Source organism: Leptonychotes weddellii, chromosome 11 (assembly GCF_054177405.1).
Source record: "Leptonychotes weddellii isolate Sample4059 chromosome 11, ASM5417740v2, whole genome shotgun sequence".
NCBI lineage: Eukaryota > Metazoa > Chordata > Mammalia > Carnivora > Phocidae > Leptonychotes > Leptonychotes weddellii.
Window position 1 is genome coordinate 8,912,962 of NC_138379.1, and position 15,278 is coordinate 8,928,239.

General features: G+C 46.2%; 1 protein-coding gene and 1 long non-coding RNA gene across 3 annotated transcripts; both read right to left on the reverse strand.

The window, feature by feature from the left end:
- Positions 1-802: 802 nt before the first annotated feature.
- On the reverse strand, positions 803-5,814 carry TMEM216 (transmembrane protein 216). Of its 2 annotated transcripts, none has more exons than XM_006730319.3 (5): positions 5,674-5,814; positions 5,008-5,109; positions 4,372-4,464; positions 1,666-1,867; positions 803-1,384 (listed from the first exon to the last, which is right to left on the reverse strand). In XM_006730319.3, the coding sequence occupies exons 1-5, from the start codon at positions 5,684-5,686 to the stop codon at positions 1,369-1,371; spliced, it is 426 nt and encodes a 141-aa protein (XP_006730382.1). In that variant the 5' UTR covers positions 5,687-5,814; the 3' UTR covers positions 803-1,368. The 2 variants fall into 2 exon arrangements, with proteins under 2 accessions (XP_006730382.1, XP_006730384.1); XM_006730321.3 differs by having other exon boundaries at positions 5,660-5,795.
- Positions 5,815-11,847: 6,033 nt separating this feature from the next.
- LOC145716122 (uncharacterized) lies at positions 11,848-15,272 on the reverse strand. Its single transcript, XR_014138529.1, has 2 exons — positions 14,276-15,272; positions 11,848-14,061 (listed from the first exon to the last, which is right to left on the reverse strand). It is a non-coding gene; the product is annotated as an uncharacterized LOC145716122 (long non-coding RNA).
- Positions 15,273-15,278: the final 6 nt, after the last annotated feature.

Here is a 15,278-nt window from a genome sequence, read left to right on the forward strand (position 1 = left end):
AGACCTTCACAGGATGAGAATGAGCTTGATCACAGGAAACAAGGAGAATTAAAAGCCAGCATGGAAATGCTTAAAGATCAATTAACTTTTGACTTTGAGCAAGAGCAGATATTCATCTGACAGCAGAGGGGCCATATGGCTCAAGGTTTTCTAAAATGGATTCTGTCATGGCTCCTGGTGGCTTCTTGGGAGGAAAGAAAAAAAAGCCACTATTGAGTAAGATGAGGAAGTTTTAAAGATGGTTACTTGGAAAAGGAAATGATATATGCATGTAGGGCAGTATTTCTCCAGCTGAAAAGAAAAGGAAGGGAGGGAGGGAGGAAGGAAGGAAGAGGGGGAGGGAAAGGAAAGGGAAAGAAAGAAAGGGAAGAAAGAAAAAGAGGAAGGAAGGAAGGAAGGGAAGAAAGTATGTTTCCTTTTACATTAACTTGAAATTTTAAAATAAATGACCAAAAAATACTGGCAAGTTTTGAATATGCTTCTTCCAAGTATTCATGCCTCATTCTGGTAAGCTGACAATGATCTGTAGGAGGAATGAGAGAAAAGATGCTGGCTTTGAGGCAGAGGTGAAGAATATAAGCAGGCTTTTAGGATGACAGGCTTGAAGAAGATACAGAAGTTGGCAGTGCCTTTAGGGATTAATTCAGGCTAGAGCTGGAGTAAGAAAATCATCACTGCTTTTGTGTCCACACAGAATCGCTCAGCACAGCCTGAGAACCAACTGCGGGGAGAGTCCCTACCTTCCCTTGGAGGCGGTGAAATTCTAGGGACAGGTGCCATAAGGAAAAGGCTGCAACTCCAATGACAGAAAATACACGTTTATTATAAAATAAAATAATGTTTGTTTCACGATGAGAGTAGAAAAATAACACTATGAGCTGCTAAAAAAGTTCTGGAGCTCAGTCTCTGAGGAACAAGGTGACAAGCTTGTGCGTCACCCTGGGAGCAGACCATCCCGAGGCCCTCTGTGCTCGTGTGACGGCTGGCACAGCACCTACGGGGGGGGGTATGTGGCTCTGGTCCTGCTGGAAGCCCAAGGAGCCTACAGGGTCCACACAAGATGCTCTGGCCACGAGGATCAAAGAGAACTGGAGCTCAGCAGGGAACTGGTTCTGAGACGGGCCAGGATGGGCCGGCCTTGCCCCTCCCTACACTGGAGTGTACAACAGTCTCTTAGGCTGATGGTCCTGGTTTAGAAGATGGTGCCCAGTGGCCTCACGCTCAGTTTGTTGCCCAAATGTCTGTGTTGAGGAAAAGCTGCAACCGTTCCCAGGACAACCTGACCCACCAATTCTCACTGGTGTGGCTAAAGACCAGAAGACTCTGTGGTCTCAGCCCATGAGGGCTGCTGGCTGCAATGTCTGTACTTCAAATCCTGTCCATACTGATGGCAGAAAGAAAGAAAGAAAATGTTAAAAGACCAGTGAACAAGAGCAGCTGGTCTGAACTGTTCTATATTCCAAGCTTCTTGGCCCCAGAGAACAAGGAGAATGTCTTCCCTGAGTAACTGTCTACCCTGAATAGGAAAAGCAATCCCACGGGCACCCCTTTTCCCCTTGAAAGTCCTTCAGACCCCTCAGGCTTCAGAAGAACAATGAGTCCCTCCCTAGGATGAGATGGGAACCCAACCCTCAGGTGGCAGGAAATGGTCCCTCAGCGCGGTACCTGGAGAAAGCCGTCAGGGTGAGCACCTCAAGCAGCAGCTCTGAACCACAGAAGAAGAGCAAGATGCTGTTCATGATGGCTTCCAGGCGGAGCACGTAGGTCTGCAGCAGCAGGTAATAGGAGGCCATCATGGCAGATGGGAAGGTCAAGGCCACGCTAATACCAAGTGGCATCTTTCGTTGGCAGAGGTTCCCCTTTGTACCTGTCAGACACAGCCCATGGAGTCATCTCCAAGTGGCCTGCTTTCCCTGGACTCAGAGAAAAGGTGGGGGGATGGGATGGGATAGACTGGCAAGGCAGAGAAAAACGATGCTGAATGGGGATGGGCAGATTTATAAATGGGGTCCCACTGTGCTAAAAATGAGAGGCTTTGGAGGTGCCACAGGATGGAGTCATTCACTCCAAAGGTCCTGCTTCAAGTGTGGCTCCCACTCAAGGGACAGCGACTTATTTACTTGGGGAAAATATTTTTTTAATTATAATATATAATCATTGAAAACTTTTCAACTAATACAGGTACAGAAAATAATTTTAGAATATACAGAAACTAAAAGGCCCCATGACTCCCCACTGGAGATAGCCATCATTACAGAACGGTGTATATTGCTTCAGATTTTTTTATGTGTATATACTTACATATTACTACTTATTATTATAAAAATGGAATCATACTCTACATACTGTTTTCAACTTATTTTTTCCCATTTAAGTTAGACATCTTTCCACGTATAACTGCCCTATTCTTTTATTAATGGCTATGGATGATTTCATTGAGGCAATTCCATAATTTAACTAATCCTGTATTGACAGATGTTTAGTTGTTTCCAATTTTTTTATTTTTTTATTTTAAAGATTTTATTTATTTATTTGAGAGAGGGAATGAGAGACAGACAGCAGGAGAGGGAGGAGGGTCAGAGGGAGAAGCAGACTCCCTGCTGAGCAGGAAGCCCGATGCGGGACTCGATCCCAGGACTCCAGGATCATGACCTGAGCTGAAGGCAGTCGCTTAACCAACTGAGCCACCCAGGCACCCTGTTTCCAATTTTTTTAAAGATTTTATTTATTTATTTGAGCTAGAGAGATCACTATGGGGGGTGGAGGGGCAGAGGGAGAGGGAGAAGCAAACTCCCCACTGAGCAGGGAGCCCGACGTGGGGCTCGATCCCAGGACCCTGAGATCATGACCTGACCTGAAGTCAGACACTTAACTGACTGAGCCACCCCGGTGCCCCTCTAATGTTTTTTTTTTTAATTTAATTTTTTTTTTAATTTTGTATTTTAAGTAATCTCTACCCAACATGGGACTTGAACTTACAACCCAAAGATCAAGAGTGGCACACTCCACGACTGAGCCAGCCAGGGGCCCCTCTAATGTTTTGATGTTACAAAATACGTGGCCATAAGCTTTCTCCAATAGGTACCTTTGCTATCTGTAGAAGTGTTTGTTTTTTTCAACCAGTTTTAGATGTGTAATTGTCAGGACTAAGAATACAAATTTTAGGGACACCTGGGTAACTCAGTCATTTGAGTGTATGACTCTTGATTTCAGCTCAGGTCATGATCTCAGAGTTGTGAGATAAAGCCCTGCATCAGGCTCTGTGCTCAGTGGGGAATCTGCTTGAGATTCTCTCCCTCTGCCCCTCGACCCCACTCATGCCCTCCCTCTCTCAAATAAATAAAATCTTAAAAAAAAAAAATACAAATTTTACATGGCAAAACTATTAGCAAAACAATTGTTCTAATTTATATTCCCAAAGAGTGTGGGAATAGAGAGACCTGGTCCTCACACCCATTCTAATACTGGGTATTTGGAAATCTTTTTAATCTGCTGGATGAAACTGTTATTTTGTTGTTTCAATTTGCTTTTTATTAATGAGTTTGGGCATTTTATCATGATTACTGATCCTCTGTAATTATTCTTATATGAACTGCCTATTAGTGTCCCTTACCAATTTTTAAAATTAGGTCATCTTTTCTTTAGTGACTTATGTGAGCCTTCTTTATCCTTTGTTACATGTGTTGCAAATACTGTTTCTTCTCAGCTTGTGTTTTAACACTGTTTTCTGGGATAAGATAGTCTAACTAATAATGAATTTGCTCTGGATCTGTGAGGATAAAAAACTTGTCCTAGGGGCGCCTGGGTGGCTCAGCTGGTTAAGCATCTGCCTTCGGCTCAGGTCATGATCCCAGGGGCCTGGGATTGAGCCTCATGTCGGGCTCCCTGCTCAGTGGGGAGCCTGCTTCTCCCTCTCCCTCTGCCTGCTCCCTCTACTCGTGCTCTGCTCTGTCAAATAAATAAATACAGTCTTAAAAAAAAAAAAAAAAGTGTCCTAAGAAATCCCTGTTCAGAGAGTGGAGGGGACCTAAGTGCCAACTTGTGTGACATACTGCCCTGAACGTGGGGTTACAGTCAAATCTATTCTCCCAAGCAAGCCAGTGAGAGGAACCAGGCTCTCCTAGCACTTAGGAAATTAGGAAGGAACTATCTAAAATATCATGCTACTGCCCACCTCTGGCCCTACAGAGCAACAACAAGTAAAGCTTGACCCAAAATATGAAGCAGCTTGAAACTTCAGAGAGGGAGTAATGGGACATTCCGCCAGATCCAATCTCTTATTGTGAGACTAGGTTATGTACTTGTTCTTGTTAATCAAGCTAATCAAGTCTGTCTGAGAAGGAATGGAAATATTCTCTGGATAACACTCACCAAAAAACAGTCGAATTACTTCAATTCCAAGGTAAAGGAGAAGCATCACCACATCCAGTACTAGGTTGGCTGTTGGATATGGTAGCAGGAGAGCTGCCGACACAAAAGCCAGAGTTTGCAAACATGTAACAGCACCCACAAGAACTCCCCTAAGACGCATGCCCTCTTATCAGCTTTCCATGAACTAGTTAGTGAGATGAGGGTAGGATCTGTTAACCTGCTACAGGATACACTAACTCACAGCGTGACTATGTCTGTTAGAGGCCGACTCATTATTAGGGGATTTCACTCCTAACTCCAAAAGTCTGTGAGGCCTCCAGTCTCCAAAATGACTGGATCTACATGGGTACACTGGCCACTGAATAGTTTCTGAGGGTCACCAATGAGCCTACAGTGGAGCTTAGCAAAGAGAGGTGACGAGGGAGAATAAGGACAGAGAAGCCCACATTTCCCCAACTGAGGGAACTCTTGCTGAGGGGTTTCCTAGTCAGTCATTCTCAAAGAAGCCATATGATGAAGAAGTGAAGAGGAGCTACAGAAAAGAATGAAAAATAAGAAGGCTCCTCATGGGAGTTGGCTCTGGGCTGAAGTGGGGAAGGGATGTTGGGGCAAGGGTAGTCAAGCCCCAGGCCTTACCTTTATACAGAAATATGAAGAGTTCCAGCAGAAAATAGGTGGCATAATACCACCCGTTCAGAAAGAACAGGATTTCCAGGGGGGTAGAGGACAGCCGTTTACCTGAAAAGATGAGCACAAATAAGAGGGATGGGCACGACGGCACGTCAATCTCTGTTCTTTGGTTCTGTGCCTAACTTGAAGAAAACACGAGGTCGCAGCTACTGGGAGAGGCCACTTGGGGTACTTCTGACTGCTGATAATGAGAGGGGGTGTGTGTGTGTGTAGGGGGCTTCCATCAATCCCCTTCCTTCCCCGGAATCACCGTCAAACCCGACTCTTGTCTTCGGGGTGAAAGTCAAGGCCGCTCTAAGATCTTAACCCCGTCACTATTTGGGCCATCGGGGCGCAAAGGCCACCACTGGCCAGCACTGGCCTGTTCGAGGTCACACAGCAAATTCGTAACTGAGCCGGCCTGGAAGAGGCCCAGCCCAGGATCTGGGGGTTTCTGAGACCTGCACCTCGAGACCTTCAGGCACTCACGGAGAGTGGGGCTGCGAAACCCCACTCTAGACAAGTGAGGAGAGATGTCCCTAACACCCGAGAATGAAGAGTCGGGCTCTAACGGGGGGGAGAGGGACACTGAAGGCATCAGGACCAGAGACTCACACACCTCCGGAACCTCACCTCGCGGCGCCATCTTCAGTCCCCATGGAAACTGCGTACGCCGCTACAGCCGCTCCCAGAGCAGCGAGGCGCGGCCGGAAGCGGGGATGGAGCGACCCCGGCTGCTGGCCCCTCTGTCCGCCCGCGGCACTCTATGGTTCCCAGGGCCCGGGGCCCGCGCGAGGCCGGCCACGCGTGCGCGGGGAGGAGCGCGGGCGTAGACCGCCGCCGCTGGGATTTCGGCTCGCTGAGCCTGGGGGAACAGTGGCAGGGAGCAAGGTTGTCGTCCGCGGGGGCCCGGGGCAGGGGCCGTTCTCGGGCTCGCCAACCCCAGGTGACAGGGCGTTGGCCGAAGTGGTCAGTTGTGGCAGCGTGACCACAGGATTAGTAAATAGGCCCTAGCCCCACGCTTCTCTTTTCTAATAACGGTCTTACAATGAGAAACGGTTTGCGCGATGGTGCTCTGCAAATGCCGGGTGGGGGTTAGCGGGCACCAAAGGGAGTCAGAACTAGAGGCTCCGTCCAAGAAGCTCCCGAGAAGACACAGAGATGAAACGTGATCACCACGTGACCCAGAGCGTGCAGGGGAATTGAGAGGCCAAAGTACTCCTGGGGGGGAATTGAAAGAAGTTTCCAAGGGATGGCCTGTGAACTGGGTTTTGAAGCCTGAATACCATTTGGAGTAATCACTTCCCGCAGGGGAGTGGAAAGAAAAGGGGTTTGCAGTGGGCCCAGGCTGACATGCCTGTTAACCTGCAGTCGGTCCTGGCAGGGCAGGAAACAGGTAATTTGAATAGAGTGACTAACCCTCAAGGACAGTGCTGTACCCCTCGCTAGTTGGATTGGAGGTGGGGCGGGAATTTTTTTCTTCTAGGCATAAAGGGGAAGGAGCAGAAGCAATTCCATGCACCTGGAGAGAGGTATGGAGAAGCCCTCCCACCAGGTGGGACAATCTGAGAAGCTGGTGGGTACATCACCAACCTTGTTTCCCTCCCCTCTCCTCTGCCTTCCTATCTCCGCTTGTGCCTCCCCTTGGCAGAACTTAATGCAAGCTGAAGGTTTTCTTTAGTGACAGGGAGCTAAGATGGGGAGGTAAGACTGAATTGCTCCTAGCCCCCCAAGCAGCAGGAATGTCAGCATGGTTCCCCTGCACCCAAGTCCTCTGAGTGACAATGAGCCCAGAAAGCGGTGCACACAATAGATGATGCCACATCTGAGGAGCCCAGGGTAATGGCTCAGCACCTTTGTAATCTAGCAGCTAATAAGCCAGGGCCCCTGGGGGGAAGGAGCAATTACAGTGTAGTCATATATACAGTAAGGGGTTAATATCCAAAATATATAAGAACTTCTACAGCTCAATAACAAAACAAAACAACAATCCGATTAAAAAATGGGCAGATGACATGAACAGACATTTTTCCAAAGAAGACCTACAGATGGCTAACAGGCACATGAAAAGATGCTCAGCATCACTCATCATAAGAGAAATGCACATCAAAACCACAATGAGATAACACCTCACACCTGTCAGAATGGCTATTATCAAAAGGATGAGAAATAACAAATGTTGGCAAGGATGTGGAGAAAGGGGATCCCTTGTGCACTGTTGGTGGGAATGTATCTTAATGCAGCCACTCTACAAAACATGGAGGTGCCTCAAAAAATTAAAAATAGAAGTACCACATGACCCAGTAACTCCATTACTGGGTATTCATCCAAAGAAAACAAAACCCTAATTTGAAAAGATTGATGCGGGGCTCCTGGGTGACTTAGTGGGTTAAGTGTCTGCCTTCGGCTCAGGTCATGATCTCAGGGTCCTGGAACCGAGTGCCGCATTGGGCTCCCTGCTCAGCAGGAAGTCTGCTTCTCCCTCTGCAACCCTCCCTCCACCGCCCCGCTCATTTGCGCACTCACGCACACTCTCTCTCAAAAATAAAATCTTTTAAAAAGAAAAGATATATGCATTGCTGTGTTCACTGCAACATTATTCACAATAATAGCTAAGATACGGAAATAAACTAAGTGTCCATCAATGGATGACTGGAGAAAGATGTGCTGTATATATATTCAATGGAATACTTCTCAGCCATTAAAAAAATGAGATCTTGCCATTTGCAACAACATGGATAGACCTTGAGCATATTATGCTAAATGAAATTCAAGTCAGAGAAAGACAAATTACCATATGATTCCACTTATATGTGGAATCTAAAACAAAACAAAAAACAAATGAACAAACAAAACAAAACTCCTAGATAGAGAATAATTTGATGGTTGCCAGAGGGGAAGGTGGGAGGGTGGGAGGGTGGGTGGTGGGCAAAATGGGTAACGGGGATCAAGAGGTACAAACTTCCAGTTCTACAATAAGTCATGGGGATGTAAAATTGTCTATAAATAACCCTACGATCCTTTTAATATGCGTAAGATCTATAGGAACATTCCCTTTTTCATTTGTAATATTGGTAATAGTGTCTTCTCTTTTTCTTGATCAGTCTAGCTAAAGATTTATCAACTTTTTGAAGAATTAACTTTGGTTTTATATATTTCTCTTTATTATTTTGTCCATGTTCTCTTTAGTTCTGGTCTTGGTTTTATTCTACTTTGCTCTCTTTTTCTAGTTGAAGGTAAAAATTTAGACCATTGATTTTTTTTTTTTTAAAGATTTTACTTATTTATTTGACAGACAGCGAGAGGGAACCACAAGCAGGGGGAGTGGGAGAGGGAGAAGCAGGCTTCCCACCGAGCAGGGAGCCCAATGCGGGGCTCGATCCCAGGACGCTGGGATCATGACCTGAGCTGAAGGCAGACGCTTAACCATCTGAGCCACCCAGGCACCCCGATTTTGGGTTTTTTTAAAATATTTTTTCAAAGATTGCATTTATTTATTTGAGAGAGAGAGAGAGAGGGAGGGAACACAAGCAGGGGGAGCGGCGGCAGAAGGAGAAGCAGGCTCCCCGCTGAGCAGGGAGCCCGATGCGGGACCCGATCCCAGCACCCTGGGATCATGACCTGAGCCGAAGGCAGAGGCTTAACCGACTGAGCCACCCAGGCGCCCCAAGACCATTGATTTTAAATATTTTTTTCTAGTAAAAAGCTACATCGTAGGCATTTTAATGTTTGATTTTCATTATTATTCAGTTCAAAGTACTGTCTAATTTCCTTATGATTTCTTCTTTGACCCGTGCATTCTTTACAAGTGTATTATTTAATTGCTAAATATTTAGTGGTTTCCCCGTGTGGCAGTTATAGGTATAGTGCCCCTCAGCTCCAGATTCAGTTTTCAGCACTTATTCTGTGATAGCGGACTGGACTTGAAGCATTTCTCCCTTATAGTGAGCTCGGTGATAAGAGGATGCTAGAAGGACACTGCAGGAGAAAAGGGGTTTTCGTGGTTCCAGTGTGCGTCTGCTCTTGCTGCAGTCTGTCAGAGATGTGTACTGGGGGGACACCACTGGATGTGTGCCAAGAGTGGAGGGTCCCGCAGCAATCTTTCAGCTTCAGCCCAGGTTTGGTGCTCACCTTGCCGCAGCCTCACACCTGCAGTGCATCAGGATCCCTCTGTATCCTGCCCACCAGCCCCAGCTTGCAGCACCCCGGGGGCTGTTTCCCAGAGCTTTCCTAATACGGATACCAGAGGCTCCAGATCTCACCCTGCAGTAGTGCCCTGACTCTTCTGCATCCCCGCCCACCGGCCTTGGCTCACCCACACCCTGGGGTGTCGTTTCCTGGGGCCCTCCCAGGACACCACGTACACCATTTACTCTGTACAACATTGCATCTGATCAAGCTACTCATTTCACAGTGGAGGAAGTGTGGCAATGGGCTTATGCCCATGGAATTAACAGGTCTTCCCACACATATTTCTCCTGGAACCAGGGGGCTTCCTTGAAAAGTGGAACAGCTTACTGAAGACTGGGTTCTAGCACCACGTGGGAGACAACACCATGAAATAATGAGGGTTGCTTTACAGAACGAAGTACTTCTTTGAATGGGAGACCATTTATATGGTGCTGTCATCCCCCTGGCCAGCATAACGTGGGTCCAGGAACCAAGGGGTGGGAGTAGGAATGACTCGTCCTATTACACCTTACCCACTCACAGAATTTTTGCCTCTTATCCTGAAAAACTGGAGCCTGCTGATTTGGAGATTTTAGTTCTCAAGTGAGGAATGTTCCGCAAAGGGACACAAAAATGGTACCATGGAATTGGAAGAAGGGACTGCCACCTGGCCATTTTGGGCTCCTTATGCCACTAAACCACTGGGCAAAGGGAGGGGGTCCAATCGACTGGGTGAAGTAATTGATGCTGATTCTCAAGGGAAAATTCCACTGCTGCTACACAATGGGGTTGAGGAAGACTGTGTCTAGAACCCAGAGGATTCTCGGAGCACCTCTCAGTACACCCATGCTTCCCCAAAAGCAGGGCGATTAAGGACTAAGATCTTTTAGAATGAGGGTTTGGGTTACTGTACCAGGTAAAGAGCCCAGAGCCCCAGAATCTCAGCTGAGGACAAGGGAAATATGGAATGGGTAGTTGAAGAAGGAAGCCATGGATGTCAGCTATGACCTTGTGACCACTTACAAAAATAACCAGTTACAAAAACGAGGACTGTAGTAGCTTTGCATGTGTTTCTTTGATTCTTGTATGTGTATTTGTCTATACTGACCATTTTCTCCTTTTTACTCCCCTTTTTGTTTTATGTACAAATTGTGGGAGGTCAACTTTATAATTTAATCTTTAGGTAGTAGAATATTTCATGGAACCATGACTAAAATTGTGGAGTAATTACTATAGCCAGCTCTGGATACAGTGAGTATTAGGACTGTGTCTTCTCATTTGGGAGAAGGGTGAGAACATCACTTTTAAGGATAGATATATCTTATTGGCAGGAATATAACTGATAGGGAAGTCCAAATATGTATAGAAGAGCACGTATGGATTCTGAGTAGCCAAGAAGATGGATTCTGTTATCTCTATTTTGCCTCTTGGCTCCAGATTCACCCTTTAGTACCTGTTCTTTGATAATGGACTGGTCTCAGCATTTCTTCCTTACAGTGAGCCTGATGTTAGCTTTGTCAGTAGAGGGCACTGGAAGGACACTCGAGGAAGGAAAGGACTTGTTTTCTCTGCTGCAGGGAGCTCTGGTTTGCTTTTCCTTGCTCCGGTGCCATGGTCTGTCAGCAGTGCCTGTGCACGGGGATGTCAGGGACCATGCGGGGGCCGGTGCTCTGCTCCTTCTCCGCGCCAGGAGCAGGCAATCCCCCGGCAACCTTGCAGACCAGGTCCAGCCCCGGTGACTACTTTGTGGTGGCCCTCCCTGTGAGGGATGCTGCATGCTCCAGGCCTTGCACCTGTGGCTACTCCCTGACTCTCTGCACCTGCACCCTCAGCCTTTTTTACCTATACCCCGGACCATTTGTCCCAGAGCCCCCCAGGCATGGACACCACGTGCCCACAGCAGTGCCACGACTCCCTCTGTACCTCTGCTCACCAACCTCGGCTCTTCCCCCGGGAGGGTTGATTCGCGTGGCCCTCCACGCTTTGTGTGGCGGTCATGCACTGCACGCCTCGTGCGCACACCTTTGGTCACCTTCCCAACAGTCTTGGCTCACCTGTGGCCTGGAAGCTTGTTTCCGGGGATCTGCCCAATGTGGATACTGTGGACTCTGGGCCTGGTGCCTGCAGGTGGTGCCCTTACGCTCCCTGTGCACCTGCTCACCAGCCTTGGCTCCCCTGTGTCCTGGAGGGCTGCAGTGAGGTCTGAACCCCAGTCTTAGGTGGGACCCTGCCAAGTTTGTCCTTTCTTGGGTACTCTCCCTCAGCCCTCAGGTACCTTTTGAGAATTCTCTTTACATCTTTATAGTTACTCTTTTGCCATAATTTTTTGCCATAACTTTATAGATAATTTATAGTAAACTTGTCATGTTTAAATTACTGTATGGTTTCTGTCTCCTGATTGGACCTAGACTGAACCACCTAGCTATCTTGTTACTGATTTCGAGCTCAATCCCATTATTGTCAAAGAACTACTCGTTAGGGGCACCTGGGTGGCTCAGTCTTTTAAGCGTCTGCCTTCAGCTCAGGTCATGATCCCAGGGTCCTGGGATTGAGCCCCGCATCAAGCCCCACATCAGGCTTCCTGCTCCTCGGGAAGCCTGCTTCTCCCTCTCCCACTCCCCCTGCTTGTATTCCCTCTCTCGCTGTGTCTGTCAAATAAATAAATAAAATCTTTTTTTTTTTTTTTTTTTTAAAGAACGTACTCTTTACACTTTTAAATTTATTGAGAATTGTTTTATGGCCCAATTGTTTTATGGTATATACTGGTCAATATTCTGTGTACTTGGGAAAAAACTGCATTCTACACTCTTATATGTTATAAAGAAATTAATAAGAAAAAAGACAAAAAGTCTTTCTATTTAACTGGGCACTATTTCTGCTGTGCTCCATTCCTTTCTGAGAATCTGAGTTTCCATCTGTCTGTTACTATTTCCTCCAGGCCAAAGAATTCCTGTAGCATTTCTTGTAATGCAGGATTGTTGGCAGCTCATTCCCTGAGTTTTCTTTAATCTGAAAATGTCTTTATTTCAACTTCATTCTTGGAAGTATATTTTTGGTGAATGCTGAATTCTGATGACTTTTTTTTTTTTTCTTTTAGCATCTTAGAGATGTTATATTCTCTCCTGGCTTCCAGTTTCTAGTGAGAAGCTAGCTTTCAATTGTTATTCCTCTGTGTGGTGTGTTGTTTTCTCTTGATGTTTTCAAGATTTCCTTTTTGCCTTTAGCTTTAAATGATTTGACTAGGATGTCCTAGCGGTGGCCTTTCTGTGTTTCTCAAGGTGGGTTTGTGCACTATCTTAAATCTACAAATCTCTCTTTCATCAAATTAAGGAAACTTTTGGCTATTGCTTCCCTAAATATTTTTTCTGCTCTGTTCCTTCTTTTTGCCTCCTAGGACTCCAATTACACATATGTCAGACTGTCTGATATGATATAACTAGTCTGTGGAAGCTTTTTTTTTTTAATCTTTTTTTCCCCTCTGTTTTTCAGCTTGGGTAATTTCTACTAATCTGTCTTCTAGTTCACTGACTCATCGTTATCTCTGCTTTTGCTGTTAAATCCATCCATTTAATTCAAAAATTCCCAGTTGCTGTCATTTTTATTTCCAGAATTTCTGTTTTTCAAAAATCATTTGCTTCTGTGCTGAGGTCACCTATCATTTTGCTGAGAATGTATTTTCATTGTTGCTTTAATATCCTTGTCTGTTAATTCCCATATCTGGTTCATCTCAATGTCCATGTCAGTTTTTTAAAAATTATTTTTATTTTTTTAATTAAAAGATTTTATTTATTTATTTGAGAGAGAGTGAGAGAGAGAGAGAAAGCATGAGCACACGGAGGGAGAGGGAGAAGTAGACTCCCCACTGAGCAGGGAGCCCGATGCGGGACTCGATCCCAGGACCCTGAGATCATGACCCAAGCTGAAGGCAGACACTTAACCGACTGAGCCACCCAGGCGCCCCTCAGTTGTGTATTTTTTTTTTTAAGATTTATTTGAGAAAGAGAGAGCACAAGCAGGGGGAGTGGCAGGCAGAGGGAAAGGGAGAAGCAGGCTCCCCACTGAGCAGGGAGCCCAATGCGGGGCTCGATCCCAGGCCCCTGGGATTATGAACTGAGCCCAGGGCAGACGCTCAACCGACTGAGCCACCCAGGCACCCCTCCATGTCAGTTTTGAATGTTAAAGCGTGGAGACTCTGGTTTCTGTTCCTTGTCTGCAAAGACTAATGTTCCTTTGGTTGCATCAGGTAATCAGCCTGGTTGGATACACACCTGAGGCCACACTTACTGGGTGGCGGGCTCCAATCTCAGTCTAGATCTTCTGTCTTTAGCTGAGTTGCCATGAGTCTGCATTGCACATGCGTGGTGCGGGGCTTGGGCAGAGATGTGGGCAGACAGAATCTGGGGATTCCCACCTCTCTGGCTTCTTCCCTTCTGAGATTCTCATCTCTCCCACGCCTTCAGTTGCCCTCACTCGGTACTCTGGCACTGGGATTTTCCAACAGCAAACGTACATGCCACTTTGCCTACTGCCAAGTTACAAGCAGCAAAAATAAGGAAATTTCTCTGCATAATTCTCCTCTTTAGAGTGTGGACTGCCCATCAAACTTTCCCTTCATTCTCCAGTACCTTCAAGGAGCTGTTTTTCATATTATGTCCAGACTTTACAGTTATCTGTGGAGGGGTCATTCCCATAGGATCTCAGCCATTATTAGAAATCCCTAGGTATAGTTTAAATATTTTATCTACGTCCTCCATGTTTTCCTCTATTTCATGAGCATATCAATCATAGTTTAAACTCCTTGTCTACTTTCTCCAATATTTGGATCACCTGTTTCTATTTTTTTTACTTTTACTCTGGTTTTATTTATTTTTTTTTTAAGATTTTATTTATTTATTTGAGACAGAGAGAATGAGAGACAGAGAGCATGAGAAGGAGGAAGGTCAGAGGGAGAAGCAGACTCCCTGCCGAGCAGGGAGCCCGATGCGGGACTCGATCCCGGGACTCCAGGATCATGACCTGAGCTGAAGGCAGTCGCTTAACCAACTGAGCCACCCAGGCGCCCTACTCTGGTTTTAAATAATACGGGCCTATCCCTTGACTTGCCAGTAATTATTACTAGATCCAGAAATTGTGTATAAAAAATACAGTGTCTCTAGATGTTTTTTCTTCCACTCCTTTCTCTGAAGGGCAGATAGAAGGGGACTGATCACCTTAACTTGCTCAGGAACTAGATGGTTTGAGGCTGCACTGCAATTTTGATAAGTGTCAGTCTACCTGTTTCATCTTGTTCCTAGTAAGGAGTCCTGAGCTTTTTATCTGTTCACCGGTTCCCTCCGGCTGGCGGGTCCTGAATTCTAATTATCAGCACCGAAAATCTGCCAAAAATTCTGTTCTGCTCTTCAGAGCTTTGAGGTTTAGCTTTTGATAACCTCTGGCCCTAAGATTTGGTAAACATCTTGAGGAGGTAATTGTTTTGTGTTTAAGCCTCCTCCAGCCCTCAGTTTTGTTTCTCCAGTGTTGTCAGACAACCTGGCTCAGCTTCTGTTTCCTGGCTATAACCCTCCATCTGGGCAACGCCTGGATTCTTAGCTTCTTGCTCAAACCCAGAATCAGCAAATGCCCCCAGGCAAAAATCTGCTGCAGACTGTCAGCTCACTTCTCTATGAATCTCCCTACTTTAGAATTTTAGGTCCCCCAATCCTCTTTCCTTCAGTAATTCTCTGAGGCCCTTAAGAAAGGCCCCTGGGATCATGAACTGAGCCCAAGGCATTTTATCTGTTTTTTCTAGTTACTAACTGGAGCACTGGTCAGCCAGGAGCAACTCTATCCTACTAAAAGTCTCTAAGCATTTGTGAAATGCTTTGCTTTTCGCTCACTGTCCCCAGGGAGTTAATTTAACATCTCATCTTAAATACACATTCCTTGGGGCGCCTGAGTGCCTCATTCGTTAAGCATCTGCCTTCGGCTCAGATCATGATCCTGGGGTCCTGGGATTGAGCCCTACATCTGGCTCCCTGCTTGGTGGGAAGCCTGCTTCTCTCTCTCCCACTCCCCCTGCTTGTGTTCCC